Consider the following 24,687-nt stretch of genomic DNA (forward strand, 5'->3'; position numbering starts at 1 on the left):
ACTGTGGTGTCATAGAAGACTCCTTGCAGTCCCTTGGACTGCAAGGAGATCCAGCCAGTTCATCCTAAGGGAAATCAATTCTATATGTTCATTGGAAGGACTGATGGTGAAGTTGAAACTCCAATACTTTGGCCACCTGATGACTCATTTGAAAAGACCCTGATGCTGGGAAGGATTGAGGGCAGGAGGAGAAGGGGATGACAGAGGATGAGATGGTTGGATGGGATTACCGACTCTATGGACGTGAGTTTGAGCAAGCTCTGGGAGATGGTGAAGGATGGTGAAGGCTGGTATGATGTAGTCCATGGGGTTGCAAAGTGTTGGACACAACTGAGCGTCCAACAGTAGCGACTCGGCAGGCCAGGACAGAGTTGTTTGGGATATTCAAAGTTCTGAAAGACAAAATATGTGACCTAAAATATTTTACTTGAGAATGATATCCTTCTTAAATAAGAAGAGATTGTTAGTTTCCAGACAAAAGAAAATATGAGTACAAATTTTTAGACAAATATTAGTGGCTCAGTGGATAAAGAATCTGCCATCAGTAAAAGAAATATTAGACAGGCCATTCTGTTCAATGAATGTTCAAATCAAATCAGAGGAAAATATCCAAAAAATCTAGTCTTAATTGAATATTCATCAGATGATGATCAACTTTCTTAACATCATTTAGAAATTACATTGAATTGATGTCTAACTTCAAGTCCACTGTTTTTGATATTCATGAAAAGAAGTTTTGAAAATCTCATTCTGAAATTTTTTATTTGTTTTGTTTTTTCTGTAGCTATTTCTTCCTGACCCTGGGATTGAATCCAGGTCTCCTACATTGAATGCAGACTCTCCACCATATGAGCCACCAGAGAAGCTCATAAAAGAAGTTTGGAAACTCATTCTGAGGTGTTTCTCTTTTTCCCTTAATTATTTTATTGACATTATCGACTGTTTTTTGTTTTTGTTTTTTTCCCATCAAGGCAGTTTCATTATGCTTTAATCTTTAATACAAAGTACATAAACCAAAGTTCAGCCCGACCTAGTATAAATTGATTGGGACAGTCAAGGAGAGATGTTTGGATTTTGAGTTTCATGCACTTGGTCCAAGTCCAGATTTAGTTTCAGCAAGAGTTGATTATGAAGACTGCGAAAGGCTTCTATGTCCTTTTCATGCTGCATGTATGGTTCTTTGACTCTGGAAGGACCGGAAAGATACTTGTATGGCCCATGGATTTTAGTCACTGGATTAATTTAAAGGTTATTCTGGATGAACTTCACCTTGGTGGGCATGAGATAACTGTCCTCGTACCTTCAACAAGTTCTCTGTTTGATCTTACCCAGATTCCCTTTAACGTGGAGATCCTTCAAATTCCAATAAGTAAAGAAAGTTTCATGGAAGAATTCCATGCTGGTCTCTACACACTTTCTTTTGAACTGCCAAAAGTTTCATGGTGGGAGAAGCAAGTACAACTGACAAAACTGCTGAAATTATTTTTAGAAACAGCCAGAAGACTTTGTGACAGTGTTGTCACAAACAAGGAGTTGCTCAGCAGGCTTCAGGCAGCTAAGTTTGATATCTGTATTGCTGACCCTTTAAGCTTCTGTGGGGAATTAGTGGCTGAGCTTCTCAATATTCCATTTATATACTCCTTTCGGTTTTCCTATGGGAATGTCATTGAGAGAAACTGTGCTGGGCTTCCGATGCCTTCTTCATATGTTCCTGGCATCATATCAGGACTGACAGACAACATGACTTTCATACAGAGGCTGGAGAACTGGTTATCGTATACAATAGGTGACCTGATGTATTCATATTTTGTATTTCCAGAATGGGATGAATATTACAGCAAGGTTTTAGGTAAGTGATATTTGCATGTAATAATGATTCTTACTTCATATGGAAGATGTAAATGTTTATCTGACTGTATGGAAACTTAAAAAAGTTTTTCTTCGAGTGATACCCAAGCTCATGTTTCTTAACTGTTTTGAATAACAACAATAATCACAATTCTTTATCATTCTTTATTCTTAAGCTTTTCCTTTTTTGTTTTGTTTTAGATTACTGAGTACTAAAAATTTATCAGAGAACAAATATTCTCTATGTTTATCCATAAATCCTATTCAATGCTGCTATTCCCCCCCGCCCCCCGCCCCGCCCAGGATATCTACAAAAACCCAAATCTGACAGTGTTTAAGTTCCATAACCTTGGGCTACGCTCTCTTGTTTACTTCTCCTTTTATATGCAGGGTTCCCAGGTGGTGCTAGCAGTAAAGAACCTGTCTGCCAATGCAGGAAACATTAGAGACAGGGGTTTGATGATTCTTGGGTCAGGAAGATCCCCTAGAATAGGGCATTACACCTTCCGTTTTCTTTCCGATTAACCTGCTGTTTCTCAGGCCTTCTGTTTGCATCCTCTGAAGGCTTGGTTTGCTGATTCCCAGGCTTGTAACATGATGAGTAAGAAACTGGAAAATAAATAAAATACATAGGTTTCACCTGCTTCTTGCCTTCCAAAAAAGAAAGAAACAAGAAATGTTTTTCTCTAACCAGACTTTTAAACGTATTTTATTGTTGCCTTATTGTTGCTGTTCTATTCATAATTGGATTAGAAATGAACTATTGAGCTTTGATCCTGAGCTTAAAGATTTTATCCGTTTCAGCAAGTCCTTTTATGCTTTCATTTTTCCTTTTGCATAACGTATATGCTTATTTTAAAAAAAAAGTTTATATACTTGCGTTAAGGAGAATTTTGCAGGAGATATTTTGAGAAAGCCGTTGAAAGGGCCCACATGGGGGTCTCACTGATAAGATGGCTGGTTATGTGGACCTCACAAACAAAGAATAAAGCACAGTGAGTGAGACTGACCAAATTGCCCAAATGACAGCCTGTTATCTCAACTGGCGCCTATCTTTTCAAAGCTGTGAGACCACCAGATTCCAGACCTCCAGCTATGCGACCATGCCGTCGGGGAATTTTTCGTTGGTGTATAAGAAGGATTCCATCAGAAAGGGAGAACGCTGGTTCTCCTTAAGAGCCAGTCACCCTCTCTTTTCCCTCTAATGAATTTCCTTTTCTTGTCTGCCTGCCCCGGCTCGCTCGCTTTTTCTCTGCACCTCCCTTACATTTTGGTGCGGAAACCGGGAGGGAAGATCCACCGCAGCTGGGCGGCCCCCTCCCTGGGACCTGGAGTCCTAGCGATCGGCGGGAGGATCCCCACGCCCTCACCCCTCGGCCTCGTGTCCCGCCCGACTTTGAAACAGCGGACGCCCATTGGAAGCAGACTATTGTTACTCTCCGCCAAAGTCCCGAGAACCGGAAGGCGCGCAGGTCCGAGAGAACGGAGACCATCGGACCTTTCGCCTCGCTTTCTCTCGCCCTTGTTTAACTTCCCTATTCGGCCGCAATGGGAAATTCTCAATCCCAGCCCTCAAAATCTACTCCTCTGGGATGCCTTCTCCGAAATCTAAAAGCTTTGGGCTTCCAAGGGGAGATAAGACCAAAAAGACTTACTCACTATTCTAACACTGGCCGCAAAGCCGACTTGATAACAGGTCCCAGCGGCCAGAAAACGGAAGTCTCGATGACAGTACTCTACCGGAGCGCGATAACTTCTGCTGCCGCAACGGCGAGTGGCTAGAAGTCCCTTACGTTCAGGCTTTCTTTGCTCTTCGCTCTCTGGGAATCCCCTCCTACTTCTCAAATACTCTTAGCCCACTCTGGGCCACATCCTCCTAATGCAATGTCTCCTGACCCTTGTTCAGATTTTTCTTCTTCCTTCCACTTTTCCGACCACAGCCCACCCCCTACCGCTCCCAATCCCCTCGTAGCCGCTCCAGATCCAGTTCCACAACCTCCACCTAACGTCCCCTCCTCCCTCCCTCCTTCTCAGGGGCAGGCCGCTCCCAACATCCTTCCCTGCCCGAGCCTCAGACAAGCTCTGAGACCTCAGCCCCAGCCTCTGCCCTGAGGGTTCCAAGGCTTTACCCTGACCTCCCTAGATCCCCTCTCCAACAACTTTAAAGCAGGAAACTTCACCCCAGGACCCCACTCCTTGCCCTGCTCCACGCCTGCCTTTACCTGAAGCAGCTGGAGCAGAAGGCACTGTCCAGGTTTATGTCCCATTCTCCCTCACCTTCTATCTCAGATTGAAAAGTGTCTTGGCTCCTCCTCCTCAGACCCGGATAATTACTAAAAGAATTTAAGGATCTTACCCAGTCTTATGACTTAACCTAGCATGATATATACATTATACTTTCCTCTACTCTTCTTCCAGAAGAGAAGGAACGAGTATGGAGTATGGAAAGCTTCTCAGGCGCATGCTGGTGAGATACACAGGACATTAAGCCTGTAGGCTCAATGGTTGTCCCCTGAGATGATCCCAACTGGGATTATCAGGCAGGGAGACCTGGGTGAGCAGCCCATAATCATATGACTGCTTGCCTCATTGTGGACATTCAAAAGGCAGGGCGTAAAGCCATGGACTTCGATAAGCTGCAGGGAAATAACTTGCCGGGGTCCAGCCTCGGCAGGATCCAGGGGGTACCCTCAGGATGAACGGCGTCGGCGAGAGAGAGAGACGTGAGACTAGCCTTGCTAGGGCCAAGTCTGCGAGGGAGAGAGAGAAAGAGAGACAGAGAGAGAGAGAATGACCAGACGGGGGTGCAGAGGGTCTGGAAGAGTCTGGCAATGCTTTATTTTTTACCATAGCTTTTATACCCTAAGTTAGTACATTTCTAAGGGGAAGATAGTTTAACATTACGTCAGCTTGTCCTTCAGGAAACCAGGGTGTTTTCTGCATACTTCTTTGTTTATGAGGGTCTCGTACATTATCTTCTGGCCTTGGGGCCTATTGACATTTTATGACCTAGGTGAATGCAAAGCTGTTTTCCGTAATCTATTCTTTAATGAACACAAAGGTCAGTCCTTTTGGAGAAGTTATCAGTTAAATTTATCTAAAAGGTTTACCACACAAAGACTCTGCAGCTCCAGTGAGGCAGCCCCTGTTTAGCATTCCTGGTTAAAATTAACAAATTTAAACTCTTATTTTTCTAAATCTTTAACTATAACCACTTTTAGAATAATATTTTTATGTTCTCTCATAGGGCTTCCTCACCCCCGAAGGGCTCTGTGCCTACTAAAGACTTTAGGTGATCAGGTTCTTTATGCTGTTTTATGATTAGGATATTATAAGCAATCATGCATATTAGTACCAAGCGCATAAATGCATTTGGCTAACAAAACTACCAGCAAAGGAGTTTGAATTAAAACACTCCTTTCACCCTAAATAATTTCATAAAATACCACCACCTGGGAAACTTATTGATTAAAATTCTAAATTGATTCTTATTTGGGAAGAGATCGGGGAAGGCCTTCCTGCCTGTGTCAGAGAAATTAGGGAGTAGTCCATTGAGGCAGGCATCAGAAAGACAGATATCATCTTTAAGGTGAGAGCCGGGGGCAGCTTTCCAAAACCCCTGAAAACCTGATTCGCCTTGCCCGTCAGGTTTTCTCCCCTATGGCCTTTTTAGGGGTAGGGTCTCGTGTGTTGGCTCCCGGCAATAACTCAAAGACTAGATGAAAACCTGGCCCAATTTCTATCCAGGTTAACGGAAGCACTACAAAAATATACAAAATTAGACCCCACCTCAGCAGAGGACACCGTTGTCCTTAACACCCATTTTATCTCCCAGTCATCCCCAGATATCTGAAAGAAACTAAAAAAGACAGAAGGCCCTCAAACCCCTCAACAAGACCTTTTAATTTGAGCCTTTGAGATTTCCAATAATCGAGAACAGGCAAAGCTAGAGAAGGCCCAACCAGATCAGGCCAAATACCACCTTTTGGCCACTGCCCTACATCCTCCAAGCCTCCATCAACCAACAAAGAAAGGAAGCCAACGGGTCCCTGCTTCAAACGTGGCAAAGAAGGCCACTGGGCCCGCTCATGACTAAAGCCACGGCCCCTCCAGGTCCATGCCCCAGCTGTGGCATAAAGGGACACTGGAAGGTCGACTGCCCAAATCCCCCTCCAGGGATCCAGACATTCCCCTCTTGGTCCTGAGCAGGTATCCTCTGACCCAGCTCTGCACAGCCTCCTCAGACTTGCCTCTGAAGTCTGAAGGTGCCCAGGGCCCCAGGCCCCAACTCTCATCACCTTTATGGAGCCCAGGGTAACTCTTAGAGTGGCAGGTAAGCCGATCTCCTTTCTCATTGACACAGGGGTCATTTACTCTGCTATGCCTTCCTACTCCAGAAAAACCAAAGTCTCTCAGTTCTCTGTTATGGGGGTTGATGGTTTAATAGCTACACCATGAATAATGAGCCATCTTATCGATGAGACCCCATGTGGGTCCTATCAGCCATGTTCTGCTTGCATCATTCAGTTAGTTTTTTAAAGATATAATTGACATGTTACTTTGTACAAATTTTAGGTTTCAACAGAATATTGTTAATCTGTAGAAAAAATTGAAAATTTTAATTGAGCCAACCTTAAGATTATAACTTGGGAGACAGTTTTTTAGAAAGTTCTGAAAAAAGTCCCCCCATTAGAAGTCAAAGCACAGTTATATGAGTTTTTGAGATAGAGGGTTATACATCAAAAGTTTATGTATCAGAGTAATGCTGGCAGCTTACACAGGCCAAAGCGAGTGGTGGGTCATTGTGACACCTTATAGGATTAAGGAAGGAATGCTTTCTCCTAAAGAGTTACCTTGCTAGCACTAAAAGGAAATTGTTTTGTTCATTTGTTTGTTTGATGAGTTGGTATTTCTGTGTCTTCTAAGGAGACGTAGTTAATGTGGAATATAGATAAGCAATGTACGCTAAAGAGGAGGGTGGTGAGTGGCCCAAATGGCAAAGAAAAATTTATGTTACTTTTTTTTTGCCCTGCTTTAAATTCATTTTCTTTTATCACAGGCATACAATGTAATAATTTTGTTTATACATATTGTGAAGTGATCACCACAAGATCTCTAATTAATGGTCACCATCTCATGTAGTTACAACTTTTTAATTTTGAGATGAGAACTTTTAAGATCTACTCCCTTAACTCATTTCATATATACAATACAGTATTGCTAAATATAGTCAACATACTGTAGTTCATATCCCCTGGGCTTACTTATTTTATAAGTGAAAGTTTATACTCTTTCACCACCTTCACCTACCTATTGTACCCACTTTCCAATCCTGGCATTTGGCAACCAACAATCTGTTCTCAGCTTCTATGAGTTCATTTTCTTTTTTGTTTTGTGTTTTTTTAATATTCCACATTTAAGTGATTTCACATAGTTTTTGTCTTTACCTCTCTGGCTTCTCTTACCATGATTTCCTCAAGTTCCATCCATATTGAGGCAAATGTCAGGTTGTCTTTTTTTTTCTCATGACTTAATACTATTTCATGGTATATGTAATCATATTTTCTTTATCCATTTACTTGTTGAAAAATATTTAGAATTTTTCCATATTTTGGCTACTGTAAACAATGCTATAGCACTGTTTATAGTGAACATGGGAGGTGGTAGTAGTTTTATCATTTTATTTTTTGATGGACCTGCGTACTGTTTTCCAGAGTTTTGCACCAGTTTACATTCCTACTAGCAGTGCACCAGGGCTCCCTTCTCTCCATATCCCCACCAGCGTTTGTTATATCCTGTCTTCATGGTAATCATATTAACAGGCATGAGGTGATATCTCATTGTGGCTTTAATTTTCATTTTCCTCATTAGCAATGGGGAGCACCCATTTATGTACTTGTTAGCCATTTGAATATCTTCTTTGGAAAATTGTCTATTCAAGTCCTTTGCTCATTTTTACTGGAGAAGGGCATGGCAACTCACTCCAGTATTCTTGCCTGGAGAATTCCATGGACAGAGGCAGGCTGCAGTTCATGGGATCACATGACTGAAGTGACTTAGCATGTATGCACACATGATCATTTTTACATTAAATTATTTGTTTTTTATTTTTGTACTGAGTTGTGTGAGTTCTTTAGACATTTTGAATGGCAATCCTGTATCATATATATGATTTGAAAATATTGTCCCTAATTTTATAGGTTGCCTTTCCATTTTGTTGATACTTTATTTTGCTGTTCATAGTCTTTCTAGTTTGAAGTAGTCTCATTTGCTTATTTTTAATTTTGTTGTTGCTTATGCTTTTGGTATCATGCTTAAAAAATCACTGAAGACTCATTTCAAGAAAAGTTTCTGCCATGTTTTCTTCTAGGAACTCTATGGTTTCAGATCTTACACTGAAATCTTTAATCCATTTCCAGTTAATTTTGTAGTGCAGTAAGATTGGAGTCTAGTTTCATTCTTTCCATTTGAATATCCTTTTTCTTTTTTATTCAAGTAAGGATTATTTAAAAGATGATCTTTTCTCATTGAATATTTTTGGCTCCCTTTTGAAATATTAGTTGATCATGTATGTATGGGTTTATTTTGTGGCTTTTGATTCTGTTCCACTTGTTCATGTACCTGTTTTTAGGCCTATACCTTATGGCTGTGATCACTATAGCTTACAATATTGCCTGAAATCAGAAATGTTATGCCTGCAGGTTGCTTTGGCTTTTAGGAGTCAGTTTTAGTTTTACATACATTTTAAAGTTACTTTTTTTCTTTTCTTTTCTTTTTTTTTTTTTTTTTTTTTTACTATTTTGGACCGAAATATCTCTAATAATGTGCCATTACTAAAAGATTAGTTTATTATTAAATTTAAAAAATTTCCCTTGTAGTTGTAATCTTTTGTTTTATATAGATCTTTTCATTTTCCTTATTTTCAGCACATTCTAAATTTCTTATGAGAAATCACTTCTTCAACAATTCAGAAACAATATGAATGTTTCTAATGAAGTATGTTGCCCAGGAATATGCTGTGTGTTCAACAAGGCATAAGACCTAACCCAAGTGGACATGTAACGTTGAGATAGTTTCTAGGCATTTTGTGACAGAAACATGTGTTTATTTCTCTAGACTTGACCCTAAAAATCTTTGGCCACCCCATGCGAAGAGTTGACTCATTGGAAAAGACCCTGATGCTGGGAGGGATTGGGGGCAGGAGGAGAAGGGGGCGACATAGGGTGAGATGGCTGGATGGCATCACCGACTCAATGGGCATGAATTTGAGTAAACTCCGGGAGTTGGTGATGGACAAGGAGGCCTGGCGTGCAAAGAGTCGGACATGACTGAGTGGCTGAACTGAACTGACCCTAAAAATAGGCAGAAACTGTTGCACCCATCACTCACCTATGTCTAAAGTACAAGGTACAAAATGCAAAACTGAGAAAAGGTCATTGATATCTCATCCTGATAACATTTTCTCAACTGTGGATCAAGAAGTGACTGATCTACAGCTGGATCTAAGAGTTTTGTTTACTCCTAGTTCCAGCAGTTTGATACTCAGCTTAGGAACATAATTTAGTGTGAAGTTAGTGATAGGACATAACTCTTGTCTCTGATTCTTTCCTAGCTCTTGGCACCTGAAATATTCTTTGGGGAATATATCAATAATCTAAAAAAAAAAAAAGAATAAAGGCATAAAATAGAAGGAAAATATTTCTTTTACTTATAAATTTAAAAATACTATTAGATATAGACTATCATTCAGAATCAATTTATAATCTCCATTATAAAATGAATTCCAAAAAAAAAAAAAAATGAATTCCAAGTATATTTTTTCAAATTAAAAATATGACTTATAATTTATGTAATTATTAACTTTATTATGTATGAATATGTTCTAATAATTGATGATGAAACAGGTAAGATTGCATCTGCTTCAAAATATTTTGAGGAACTATTTATAAACAGCTTTGGAGGAAAAAGAATGTTAGGATAATATTATTAGGTTAGACACAAAAATAATCAGTGTCTAATAAGGCAATAAAATCTTAATTTAAGAGATGACTTTTTCTACTAAATAGAAATATGCAAGTTAACATTTAACTTCATAGTATCTAAAAACAAAAATATGTAGTAAATCACTAACAAATAACAATATAGAACATAGATACATTTTTCTAAAGATATAAATAATCTTTGAATTGTCCTGTATCCAACAAATGCAGCATCATAATACAAAAAGTGGTATTGCTTTGGAACTTTGGGAAATGGTTTTCCAAATTTGAGATATTGGCTCACAATCTTTATTCAGATTAATTATAGTTTTTGTACAATATTGCCTTCCTTTCAATAAGATGCTTGAAGCACATTAGATTAATAACAAGAGTTCAGATTTTAACTAAAAAAGATATCATTTGGGTAACAAAAGAAGGCAAATCAATGATATGACCCCATAATTCTAGTCATAGGCTTCTAACAAAGAAAAGTGAATGCATTTATCCACACAAACCATATACCTTAATGCTCATAACCACATTATTCATAGAGCCAAATATGAAAACAACACAAATATTTGACAATTACTGAATGGATAAAAAAATGAAGTATATCTGTACAAAAGTATTATTCAGAACAAAAAATCTTGAAGTACTGATACATATGACCTTAGGAATCAATCTTGAAAACTTGCTAAATAAAAGAAGGCAGCATAAAAGACCACTTAGTGTATTTAAAAGGAAGAATTGTATGGTGTAAATTGTATGTCAATAAAATTGTCATTAAAAGAGCCGAGGAGTAAAGCATTTCAGAAAGAAAATAAGATTATACCCATAGCTGACACTTAAGGCTCTAATATGAGGTCTATACTAGGTCTGAAACTGGAATTTGAATATCTTAGACATTACCAGAATCAGACCCCTAAATTATTGAGATTTGCTTGTGATCTCTTAACCAGATAGGTTTCCCTGACAATTCAAAACTCCCTCATATTTTCTAATCAAAACTTCAGCACTCTTAGAATATCAAGGAAAACATTTTTTAAAAAATCATGTGGTGAGAATCCAAATAGCTATAGTTTCTTTTTATTGGTGATATGGAGTACATTTTCAAAAGAACACTGACATTCTGAATAAGGTTCCTTATACCGCAGTAATTATATAAATTCAGAAATGAAACTCTTGCTCCAAACTAAGGAAAGTGATTTAATCAGAGTCACTAATTTGAGCTGCTATTATGTTAATATTCACATGCTTTCCACTTCTTTTGAAAGGGGACACTTTTGTCAGCAAGTCGGTCAAAATAGAAAATATTTTGCCACCAGATTATGATGCAGTGCTCTATCTTCACGAAAGAGGACAGAGTTTCATGAAACTAATTTTGTATGGCAAAGAAGATAATCACTTTAAGATTTTTATTATATAAGATTTCCATTCTGGATAGGATGTGCTTAGTAGTAACAGAACATTTCCAATACCAGAAAAGAAAACAATGGTTCAATTTAAAAAGTTGCTTATTTTTAAAGCTATCAGAGACTTTTGGAGCGATGAGGATGAGATAAATTGGAATTCCAGAAGAGGAGGAGACTGTATGACAGTAGGCTGAGATTCATTGGCTGAGTTTCTTGTTCATTGCTTAAGAGCACCTGCTGATTCTGAGCATGGAGTAGGGCTCAGGTGTAGCTCAAGCTGAAAGATTCTGTTGGTAGAGATAAGGCAGAAGGTCTTTGGTTATTCCATACTTAATTCTGTGTTTGGTTCTTCATAGTCTCAGTATTTTGTACTCTTGGAGGGGAAAAAGATTTTTGATTTCTCTTGGGTTGCATAGAACTAATATTGGTTCTTTAAAGATTTTTCATGGGAAATTCGAAGATAAAATATGTCCCACCTAGCATGTCAGATGATTTTCCCTCTATCATCTTTCATTTTTATTCAGGAAAACCTGCCAAATTATGTGAGACTATGGGAAAAGCTGAAATGTGGTTGATGAGAACTAACTGGGATTTTGAATTTCCTCACCCTTACTTACCTAACTTTGAATTTGTTGGAGGACTGCACTGCAAGCCTGCAAAACCCTTGCCTAAGGTAATTAAATGTGTCTTTTTGCCTCTCTCAGTATTTACCTCCTGGAATGATTTGTAGTTTATTTTTTCTAGTATTTGATATTCAAACTGAAAACCTAGACCCAAGAATTAATGGGACTTATCCACATTAGACTTTTATGCTACCAAATTTTCTACACCATTGTGGTAATGATTACTGATGCTAACCAAATATGCCAGATGTTTAGCTAAAATAAAATTCCCAGCCCCTGAGTTTAGTGAAATTGTCCAATATTCTCAGGGCAATGAGTATGAGCTGAAGAGGCATGTATAACTTCCATATCCAACTCTTAATTGTCAGATGCACTTATTCCATCTAGAGTTCTCTTTCCCTTTGTGACGTGAACGGCATGTGTCAATCTGAATCTTGATTAAAAATACATGCAATAGTAGATGAATATATGGTAAAAGAAGCTGTTGCTTTAAGACACCAAGATTCTGGAGCCTTTTATTTACTTGTTTATTTTTGGCTGTGCTGCTGCAGCATGTGGGATCTTAGTTCCCTGACCAAGATTGCACAGTCGTCCCCTGCCTTGGAAAGCAGAGTCTTCATCACTGAAACAGCAGGGAAACCCCAAGACACTGAGATTTTTGTTGCAAGTTATTCAGCATAACCTAGTCTAAGAAATGGACATGGTAGAGAAATTACGACACTGTAAGAAAAGATTAAATAGAGGTGTGATGGCTCACCCAAAATCCTGGTAGAACTTGCAGTAATGACTTGTTTGGTTTAAATAGAGGAAAGAAATTAGTCTGGAAAAATGATCATAGGGTAAGTTATGAAAAAAGCAAATGAGCAATACTAAGTAGTCTTCGGATAGAATCCACCTGGAGTGGAGGATTTTCTCTTGGTAGAAGGTTCCACAGCACATTTAGAAATGAGGTAGCTATATAACTTCCTGACTGGACAAGTAATGCAGAAGTTCTTATAATGCATACTCTGAGAATGGCAGTCATATAATAGACACATATAGCATCACATTCAAAGTAAAATGGCATATTTAATCATGCTTAAGTAACTTAGAAATTTGGCTGTAACAACCATAGCTGTGTGAAAATGAAAGTCACTCAGTGAGTCCAGCTCTTTCGGACCCCACGGACTGTAGGCTGCCAGGCTCCTCTGTCCATGGAATTCTCCAGGCCAGAATACTGGAGTGAGTAACTGTTAACTTCTCTAGGGGATCTTACCAACCCAGGGACCAAACCCAGCCCTCCCACATTGCAGGCGGATTCTTTACAGTCTGAGCTACCAGGGAAGCCCAAGAATACAGGAGTGGGTAGCCTATCCCTTCTCCAGCAGATCTTCCCACCCAGGAGTGGAAGGGGGGGTCTCCTGCAATGGAGGTGGATCCTTTCCCAGCTGAGCTACCAGGGAAGCTCTGTAGCCTTGGACAAATTACTTAACATTTCTGAGATAGCTTTCTCATCTGCAAATCTATATATATTACTTTAGTTACCATGGATCAGAGTCAAATGATACAAGTAAAGAGCTCAGCAATGGCAAAAGATATATGTAGTCAATAATTTGTAAAGACATACACACATACACCTCTAATGTGCTAGAAGGGAACCTCCAATTTAAATAATTTTTAATTTGCCTATTAACCAGTGATTTCAGGTCATATTCTGTACTCTGAAATGGTTAACATGAAAAAATAGAATCATTCTTAGTTCAGGCACATTGAGAAAAGGGTGTGACTCATAACTCTAAACTCTCACATAACAAAGACTGTTTTCTTCACAGGAGTTTGAAGAGTTTGTTCAAAGTTCTGGAAAAGATGGAGTCGTGGTGTTTACTCTGGGATCAATGGTCAAAAACCTCACAGAAGAAAAGTCTAAAATGATTGCATCAGCTCTTGCCCAGATTCCACAAAAGGTCAAATATTTATATTTTTTAAGAGAGGGGCAGCTATTTTAGAATCTAGGAAAAATTCTTTAATTAAAAAGTATGCTTCAAAATGTAGAAGTTATTGGTATTGTTATTGTCAATTTAACTGAGATATAAAAAAATATTAACTGTGAAAACAACACATGTAATTGATATCCTGGCATTGCTAACAGGAAAACATACTGCAGAATTTTCTTTAAACAATGAGCTAATACTGAATCATTCACTACTGTTAATCAGTAAGACTTGTGCCTAGATTTTAAACCTTCCATGTAATCTAACATTATTTTGTTGTTTGTATTATTTTGTTTTAATATAAGGTACAACTTTAATTTAATGAGTTGCAACTGCCATGATTGAAAATAAAAGAATATTTATTTTAAATATTTTAAAGACTATAATATTTTAAATTATAGTTTTGATTCACAGGAGGCCTTGGGACTATATTTCCTTATAGTTAATGAATTTGGATCAATCAGGACCTGGTTGAGCCTTGAAGTAACAGCCTAGATTCTTGGGATACTCCTAAACAATGATTCTTCTATTTAAATAATTAAAAACTTTAATAATATTAATACAATAAAGATTTATGTAGTTCCCTCTATGATGTTACCCTAAATTAAAATTTTTATTGATACTATTCTAGGTTATAACTGAATAATGTTCTTCATAAACTCCCAAAGACATTTTTTCCCCTAGCTTTAGTTAAAACAGAGAATTACCTGTAATGTTGTTATAAATGCTCACAATAATTATTGTATTCATAGCCAAATTACTTTCACAAATTGTTTTGTGGAAGCAGTGCCTTTTCAATATTTAATGTAAAAAAGCATCTTCATAAGAATATTGAATTGTATTAAAATGTACAATGCTTAGGGGTTAAACCAGGACAGAATTTGAAGCACCGAAACCTCGCTGCATAAACAAAATTCTTCCAGCAAAAGCTATCTGAAGTAATGATATTTAAACTCTGGACTCTTGAGTACTTGCAACTCACAGTGGAAAGGCTAGGTGGAAATTGTGGTTAATTTCAGTCAATTTAAGGCCTTTAGAATAGCAGCAACTTGAAAGTCTCCATCACCCAGCCTCACAGTAGCCTGCATGCCTGTATTCCTGGTGTGATTTGTGGTGGCATAAGAGGCAATAGAGACTTTAACCTCCAAATACTGTGTGTCTGAAGTCTAATTGCGGACTACTGCCTGGGATGATTGAGGTGAGGCACAAAAGTTGGCCACAGTCATTTCAACCTTCACTAGAAGATGCAATTTCCAGGAACTTTAAAGGATAAGCCTATTTTTTTTTTTTTTTTTTTATTTCCTGTTTTTGTCCACTTGGGAGCAAGTCACTGAATTAGGCCATCGAAAAACAACCTCACCCGGTGGAATTTAGAAAGCTATGTGCAGGTCCATGAAAAGACAATGGTTCATAAAATATCTAGAAGGCCTAAAGCTTTAACCTCAGCCTGTTTCCCGGCAAATAAAAATGCTTCAAGAGTCAAACAAAGAAATATACAAAGCAAACCCTGTCAAAGGGGCAAATCAGATTTCCAGAGTTAGAATCTTGTTTAAAAATCCAGTGCACTCACAAAAAAATTAAAGCTGAAATAATAGATTTGAGATCTTAAAGAAAAAAAAAAAAAAAAAATCCAGTGCACACATCTCAACCAATATCAGAGGACATAGAGAGTTAGATGAAAATATAGCCCAATCAAAGGAATGAAGGGGAAAAAAAAGGAATAAAATAAATTGAGAAAAACAATTTCTGAGAGATCCTAGATTTTGGAATTACTAGAAACAAATCCTTTAAAAACTCTGTCCTAAAGATGGACAAAGAAACAAAGGAAGACAATGATAAAGAGAAGAAAATGATACAGGGACAAAAGGAAGTACTGGCAATGAGAAATAAATTATTTTTCAAAAGAATCAAAAAGAAGTTGTAGAGTTAACAATTACAATAACTAAAGTGAAAAATTCACTGCAGGGGTTCTAACTCAGACATGAGGCAAAACATCAGCAAATGTTCAGCTCAGTTCAGTTCAGTTGCTCAGTTGTACCTGACTCTATGAGACCTCATGGACCGCATGGACAGGAAAATTTGGCCTTGGAATACAGAATGAAGCAGGCAAAGCAGGATAAATGCTAATAGAGTTTTGCCAAGAGAACGCACTGGTCATAGCAAACACCCTCTTCTATCAACACAAGAGAAGACTCTACACATGGACATCACCAGATGGTCAAGACCGAAATCAGATTGAGTATATTCTTTGCAGCTAAAGATGGAGAAGCTCTATACAGTCAGCAAAAACAACACCAGGAGCTGACTGTGGCTCAGATCATGAACTCCTTATTGCCAAATTCAGACTGAAATTAAAGAAAGCAGGGAAAACCACTAGACCATTCAGGTATGACCTAAATCAAATCCCTAACGATTATTCAGTGAAAGTGAGAAATAGATTTAAGGGACTAGGTCTGATAGACAGACTGCCTGATGAAAAATGGACGGAGATTGATGACATTGTACAGGAGACAGGGAGCAAGGCCATCCCCAAGAAAAAATGCAGAAAAGCAAAATGGCTGTCTAAGGAGGCATTAGAAATAGCTGTGAAAAGAAGACAAGCCAAAAGTAAAGGAGAAAAGAAGAGATATACCCATTTGAATTCAGAGTTCCAAAGAATAGCAAAGAGAGATAAGAAAGTCTTCCTCAGTGATCAATGCAAAGAAATAGAGGAAAACAATAGAATGGGAAAGACTAGAGATCTAGTCAAGAAAATTAGAGATACCAAGTGAACATTTCATGCAAAGATGGCCTCAATAAAGGGCAGAAATAGTATGGACCTAACAGAAGTAGAAGATATTAAGAAGAGGTGGCAAATGTTAATAAAGGATAATTGAAATTATCAAGTTTGAGGAACAGAAAAAGAAAAAAGAGAAGAAAAATGAACAAAGTCTAAAAGTTGTGGGGATCCATCCTGTGAATTAGCATATATACTGTGGGAGTCCCAGAAAGAGAGAAATTGGCAGATAGCATATTAAAGTAAATAATGGCTTAAAATAGTCCCAATTTATTAAACGTATGAATCTGCACAAGCTTCCCAGATTGCGCTAGTGGTAAAGAACCTGCCTGCCAATGCAGGAGACTTAAGAGTTGTGAGCTCGATCCCTGGATCAGGAAGATCCCCTGGAGGAGGGCACAAAACCCACTCCAGTATTCTTGCCTGGAGAATCCCATGGACAGAAGAGCTTGGCAGGCTATAGTCTATCGGGTTGTAAAGATTTTGACATTACTGCAACAGCTTAGCATGAATGAATCCATACCTCCAAGAAGCTTAATGAATTTCCAATAGGATAAACTCAAAGCAACTTACATTAAGACATATTATAATCAACTTCTTGAAAGCCAAAGATAATGAGTAAATATTGAAAATTGCTAGGAAGAAAGAATTCATTGCATATATGGTATCTTTAATACAGTGATCAGCCAATTGCTCATCAGAAACCTTGAAAAGACAGTTAGTTGATAAATTCAAAAGTGTTGAAAGACAAAATTTTTAACAGAATTATATATGAGGAAAATGTCCTCAACATTGAAGTACAAATTAAGACATTCCTAGAAAAGCAAAATCTGAGGAACATCATTAACACTAGATTTTAAAAAATGCAAAAGGAAAGCTTTCTGATTGTAATAAAAGTCTGCTAAACAGTAACACAAAACTATATGAAGAAATAAAGATATGCAGTGATGTGAAATTGCAGTCTTCAATTATAAAAGTTAGTATTTTTGTAGTTTTGGCTGGCATATCTAACTTTTAAAAATCTCAAAAATTTAATATATAAATTCTTAAAAGCAATTATGTAATTAGGAACACAATGCATAAATATATAAATTATGACAACAGTAAATGAAAGAGGATGAATCTCTTCCTCTTTCTATAAAGAAGCTGAGTTATTTTCTGCTATTGGATCAATAGGTCAGGCAATAAGGCATGAGAGTACTTAGAAAATATCTTTTTAAATGAATGAAAACACAAGAGACAAGAAAATATATGGTAAGCAAGCAGGGCCATAGAAAGAAATTTAATTATTGAATTTGAATTTGTTTAGTAGTTAAGTAGTGTCTGATTCTTTTGCAACCCCATGGACTAAAGCCCACTAAGCTCTTCTGTTAATCGTATTTTTCAGGCAAGAATATTGGAGTGGGTTGCTGTTTCCTACTCCAGGGGATCTTCCCAACCCAAGGTTTGAACCCATGTCTACTGCATTGACAGGCAGATTCTTTACCAGTGAGCTGTTAGGGAAGCCCTTATAGCTTTATGTGACTACATTGAAAGAGAGGAAAGATCTAAAACAAGCAACCTAAGATTATACTTTAAAGAACTGTAGAAAGAAGGCTAACTGAACCAACACGTAGCCAAAGCAAAGAAGTAATGATTATTAGATCAGAGATAAACAAACAAAAATAGGTTAAAAGTAAAACAGGATAAATCAATAAAATAAAAAAACCAGTACTTTAAAAAAGTCAGCAAAATGATCAAACATTTAGCTAAACTGGAAAAAAGAAAAAAGAGAGTTAATGCCAAAAATTAAAATTAGAAATGATCCTAGGGAGATTACTAATGGATTTATAGAGATAAAAGATTATAAGAGAATATAATGGCAGTGTGGTTCAGATGGAAGAGTAGAAAGACCCCCTAGCTCAGCTTTTTCCTTAGGCACACTAAAATAGATCCTAATTACAGACCAGTTATTGATGAGAACAAACAGAAGACGGGCTGTAAAGATCTTCTACACCTAAAGGTATAAAGAAGGAACACAATTAGATAGATAGGAAGGATAGAGAAGTAATACAGTCAAGACTCATATCCCCAAGTAGGCTAATTAGCAGAGGTTGTTCCCAAAGACTGAAAGGTTTGAACCCAATCCTGGACTCCTTAGCCCAGGTATTCTGTGCTCAGAAGTCAATCTCTCAGAGCACTGACTTTGAAGGCCAGTAGGTATTACTTTCAGAGGAGCCAGTGGCTCATAGTAGTCAGTCTGATCTCAGGGAAATTTAGCAGGTGGTGGCTTGAAGCAGGATGTCAATTCCCTAACCGGATATTGAAACCAATACTCGATTCTATATCACTACCAACTGTATATCAAAAGTCAGAGTGCTAACAAGCTCTTAGGTAAATAACATCTGTCCTCTTTACGTCTGAAAATTTTGTTGTTAAATGCCCTTTACCAGAATAACCTAGTAACGCCAATACATAATTGTTTCAGGTAAAGATTGTCCTTTTTTTCTTCATCTTCTAAGTGAGAATTAACCTGTTAGTATATAGATGAGGATTATTGTAAGCATTTGAAAATATGATTGTTAAGTGTCAATGGTTTAAAAGCATTCATTACTTAATCACTAGGGCCTCATCGCTTGTATAATACCTAGAGGCATCAAACCTGATCAATTCTAAGTTAACTGCCTCCTCTGACAGGATATGGTTCTAGAAATCTTCAAATGAAGTAAAGACACTTGCCTTAACAGGTTCTGTGGAAATATGGAGGAAAGAAACCAGAAAATTTAGGAGCCAATACCCGGATATATGAATGGATTCCACAGAATGATCTTCTGGGTAAGACCAAAGAGAAGAAAATCAAACAGAAATAAATAAGGAATAATCTGAATGATTACTCAATAACAAATAAATCCAAAAAAATTGTATTCAAAATAAGAAACAAAAACCTTAATGGCTTCTTCACATTTCTTCTGGAGTTTGTTAAAGAAAAAATTATCCATGACACTTGTTAAAGACTGTAAATGAAGTAAAGTGCAGTGAAAGTTGCTCAGTTGTGTCTGACTCTTTGCTACCTCATGGACTATACAGTCCTCGGAATTCTCCAGGCCAGAATACTGGAGTGGGTAGCCTTTACCTTCTCCAGGGGATCTTCCCAACCCAGGGATTGAACTAGGGTGTCCTGCATTGCAGGTAGATTCTTTACCAAGAATCTCGAACTATCAACCCCCGCCCCCCAAAAAAGCCCCCAAAGACTGTAAAGAACACTTTATCCAAGACCATCAGGATGAATACTACTGCAATAGACTTTCACAGAAAATCAGAGATTGTACTCAACTCTGAGTCAAAAAGGAAAAGAGGAAAATTTATAGGCAAAGTACAGAGTGGATGGTCATTAGATGAAAAATTAATGAGTAAGCATCACAGACAAGGGGGGAGGGATTCTGGCAAAAACAACCAAATCAGATTCTTTCTGAAGGCAGACCAGAGTGATCAGGTATCAAATAGGGGGATGGTGAGGGGTGAATCAACAATCAGAGAGGTGATCAAACATCAAGGTTTCAAGAGTCTAGGGAAACTGACTTGATAGGATGCTTGCTAAAATGAGGTAACACAGAGAGAAAAAAGAACCCCCCAAACCAGGACCTAGTTGAGAAGAGTTCAGAGGAGCCTGACTAGACTTTGGTCAAGGGTAGAATCTTTTTCAAGCTCTAACATAAATATGGAGTTTATAATTCTTCCACTTATGATATAATCTCTGCCTCTTCAGAATCAGGGTAAAGGAAAGTACCTTTAGATCAGGCTGTCATTACTTATATGGCATAGAATATGACAACACCTTCCTGACTCTCTGTATCCATTTTCTCCTCTGCATGCATCCACTTCTCTGCAAATTTCCCTGCCTTGACTATTTGGGGAAAAAAAAAATAATCTGGTAAACCATTTCACCATCTAGTGTATTACAAATGGCTCACATTTGTAATGTGTGTGTATTTTACTATAAAATTACACACACAATTCTGTTTTCTTAGACAGATACTTAATGAACTTGCCTTGGTCTATCTTTCTATTCTGTGCTGCCAACATTCTCACATTGAAACCCTGCATATCTCACCTCCCATGTCCCATTCACAGAAGCATTTTTTCTTAAATCCCTCGATCCTGTTTATTAGAGCATCCTCATCCCAATTACTTGTCCAATGGCAGGTACTCTCCATCGTTTAATTCTGCACAAATTTTTCAAAGGTTTATGGAATGACTCACTTGCTGGAATCACTAATTGCTGCTTAGCCTGGAATAATCAATTGCTACTTTCTTTAGCACTTATAGGAATCTATATGTGGCTTCACTGCACACAATCATATAGAAGATGCTACCTAACTGACTTAATTATTTATAGAGATGTTATGGCTTTCTATTTCTATTTCAACTTAGAATACTGATTTCTTTTTTTTCTTTTCTTTTTAGGTCATCCCCAAACCAGAGCTTTTATCACTCACTGTGGAACAAATGGGATCTATGAAGCTATCTACCATGGGGTCCCTATGGTGGGAATCCCCCTGTTTGGTGATCAGTATGGTAATGTTGCTCGTGTTAAAGCCAGAGGAGCAGCTGTTGAATTAGACTTGCAGAGAATGACGAGTTCAGATCTGCTTAACGCTTTGAAGGAAGTTATTAACAACCCTACGTGAGTATAAAGTACCCAGTTTTCTGAGAAACACTGGCATTTTAAAAGGAGTAATTGTTTCATTCAGTTTAATTCAATACTTTAATACAATATTAAATGATAAATAATAAATAAATAAATAAATAAATACCAGGACGTATCTAACATCAAATAAATTATTGTCATATACTTCTCAAATTCTATGAAAATATTTACCTATTGTTGTTACTGGAGAATAGATTTCATCCTCAAAGAAATGCTAAATTTATTTAAATCAGCTAAACTATTTTTAAAGAGCCACACATACTTTTGCTAATATTATTTTTTGTTCATGTGCATGCTCAGTGCTAAGTTGTGTCAACTCTTTTGCAACCTCATTGACTTTCGTCTACCAGTCTCCTCTGTCTGTGGGATTCTACAGGCAAGAATACTGGAGTGAGCTGCCATTTCCTTCTCCAGGGGAAATGGAGATTTTTATATATAAAAACCTATATAATCCAGGGGATCTTCCTGACCCAGGGATGCAACCCACATCTCCTGCATTGGCAGGCAGATTCTTTACCACTGAGCTACCTAGGAAGCCATTTATTATGCCTTTAAAATTACAGATATTACTACTATAAAGATTTTAGGCAATGTGGCAAAAATATAGAGAAATAAAGTTGAAAAAAATCAGTTAGCTCTCTTCAGGTATCTATAACCTATTACCAGTATAGAAATATTACTTGAGATATTTCTTTGTGCTAATTTATAAATAGAAAAGAAAAAAATGTATAAAAATGGGACCAGGCTACATTTTGGGACTTCCCTGGTGGCTCAGATGTTAAAGAATCTGCCTGCAATGCAGGAGAGGTTCGATCCCTAGGTCAGGAGGATCTCCTGAAGAAAGAAATGGCCACCTACTCCAGTATTCTTACCTAAAGAATTCCACGGACAGAGGAGCCTGAAGACCTACAGTCCATGGGGTCACAAGAGTTAGACACAGCTGAAGCAACTTTGCATAACATGCTTGGTATATATATTCCTGAATGATTTGTTTTTATTAAATTTTTAACCTGACAAAAATTTTTTTCTATGTCTCAGAGCTATTGTTTTTTCCTTGTTTTCCTGACTATATCTAGAGGTACTTATTCATTAAATTCTTGTATATTAAGAAAGAGCTGTCTTTTTTTTTTTTTAACCAAATGGTGACAGGGTTTTGCATACTTTTTTCTCTTGGCTCACAATTCTGTTTCTCAGAACTTATTACATGTATTTCATTATTTTTCTACAATTTAATGTTCTGTACTCTCTATCAATGATAACTGCACTTCAGTGTGGGAGAATAACCTTTCTCCTCCATCTCCTTCACAAACCCAAAGGATTACTTCCTCTAAGTGAGCCATTAAAAACCCTAAACCTAGAGCCTATTTTACAGAGAGAAGGAACTCAGAAAGAGAAAAACAAATGTATCAACTCATATATACAGAATCTAGAAAAGTGGTACTGATGAACCTGTTTACAGTGGAGAAATAGAGACACAGATGTAAGAAAGGATGGTGTGGTGGACACAGCAGGGGAAGATGCGGGTGGGGCAAATTGAGACTAGCACTGATATACCATCGACTCACTCTCAGCCCCTACTTCTTGCTCAGAGGATCACATCTAGCTTCTTGTTTTCATCCAGAATGTCAGGGCCATGAAAATCTCAGACTGAAAACTTTCCTGCTGCTGTTGAAAACTAGTTTCTTTTAGCACTAATAATCCAAACCGAATCGGGGAGAGGGAAGAGGAGTACAGGAAGAGATATTTTCTCATAGCTCTGCCCCTCAAATGCTGCTTCTGTCACTATTATGTTCCCAGCACCACATTCAGCAAAAAAGATTAAAATTCTGTATTCTCAAATTACATATTCTACATTCCTCTTTCTGAATCTTTAAAATGCTACTTCCAGTTAGAAATTCTCTCCTACCTCCAATTATTATAGAGACTATGAAATATCCAACAAGTTTCAGTTAATAAACTACCATATCTAGAAGTATCTCAAGAGGAAAAAACTTTCATGTATATTCTGCACTCTTGGTGATATCATTTATGACATAATATATTCATAATTATGTAATATTCTTTTAATAGTATATAGCAATTTTAGGTATATCATGTCCTTAACAAAATTTTAAAGTGGCTATTTATATATTCAATCCTTAGCTATAAAGAAAATGCTATGAAGTTATCAAGAATTCACCATGATCAGCCTGTGAAACCCCTGGACCGAGCAGTGTTCTGGGTTGAGTTTGTCATGCGCCATAAAGGAGCCAAGCACCTTCGCCCAGCCTTCCATGACCTCACCTGGTACCAGCACCACTCTTTGGATGTGATTGGCTTCCTGTTAGCCTGTGTGGCAACTATTCTATTCCTGGTCACTAAATGTTGCCTGTTTTGTTGTGGGAAGTTTGGTAAAATTTCAAAGAAGAAAAAGAGAGAGTAATTTTTGTTTTTTGTTTAACAGTTCGACTAGAAACCTTGATGCAATCCATCTGAATTATCCCAGCCACTGATTTGAACAGATTTCTACTCTCTTGAGTTCTCGTCCATTCCTCAGCTTATCAAGTCAAACTCTCACTCCAAAAATATGCCGCATGGTTTATAATTATGGTTTAAAAGACTCTTTTCTTTAAAAAGAGAGGATAAACAAATAAACACGTAAAAGTTGCTACCATTAACGATGCAGTGGTTTACTTCATTCATTGCTTTCAGTTCAATCAGTTGAGATGCTGTTTGAGGCCTTAAGAACATAACGAGTAATTCTATTTTCAGTACTAACAATATTGACTATTTCCTTAATATATGACATGATTTTGGGTTCCGTATGTACTAATTATTGCACATATTCTAAAGGAACTAGACAAGGAGTAATGTACTGCACACTCTAGTCAAAGCTTCCTTTCCAGTCAAGATGATCAGGAGACTCACAGGGTTTCTACTCATCTGTAAAGTACATTTTGCACCTTCAATTTTCTTTCATATCATACATTAGATGTTGTCCCTCTTGGAACACAAACCTTTGCTTTGTCTTTGATCTGAAGATTGCCCTTCGTTTGGACATTAGTAATGATAGTACTCATTGGATCATAATAATAGTACTTAATTTGTATTGTAACACTTCATAGCTTCAGACAGCCAGTGATTAGCATGGTTGTTGGTATGATGGAGCAAAAGTAAATGACCGGAATTTAATACCCATCCTTTCAAAGTAACAATTTTTTAAACATTTATTTTAATTCATTTATTTATTTATCTTTCACTGTGTTATGTCTTCATGGCTGCACATGGGCCTTCTCTAGGTGCACGGACTACTCTAGTTGCAGTCCATGGGCTTTTCATTGAGGTGGTTTCTTATATGGCAGAGCACAGGCTCTAGGGTATGTGAGTGTCAGTAGTTGTAGCTTGGGAGCTCT

At 37.5% G+C, this 24,687-nt stretch overlaps 1 protein-coding gene across 1 annotated transcript; it reads left to right on the forward strand.

Moving 5' to 3' along the window:
• The first annotated feature begins 1,128 nt into the window (after nucleotides 1–1,128).
• LOC136152656 (UDP-glucuronosyltransferase 2C1-like) lies at nucleotides 1,129–23,933 on the forward strand. Its single transcript, XM_065913972.1, has 6 exons — nucleotides 1,129–1,849; nucleotides 11,764–11,912; nucleotides 13,674–13,805; nucleotides 19,335–19,422; nucleotides 21,052–21,271; nucleotides 23,438–23,933. The coding sequence occupies exons 1-6, from the start codon at nucleotides 1,129–1,131 to the stop codon at nucleotides 23,715–23,717; spliced, it is 1,590 nt and encodes a 529-aa protein (XP_065770044.1). The 3' UTR covers nucleotides 23,718–23,933.
• Nucleotides 23,934–24,687: the final 754 nt, after the last annotated feature.

Source organism: Muntiacus reevesi, chromosome 22, assembly GCF_963930625.1.
Source record: "Muntiacus reevesi chromosome 22, mMunRee1.1, whole genome shotgun sequence".
Lineage (NCBI taxonomy): Eukaryota > Metazoa > Chordata > Mammalia > Artiodactyla > Cervidae > Muntiacus > Muntiacus reevesi.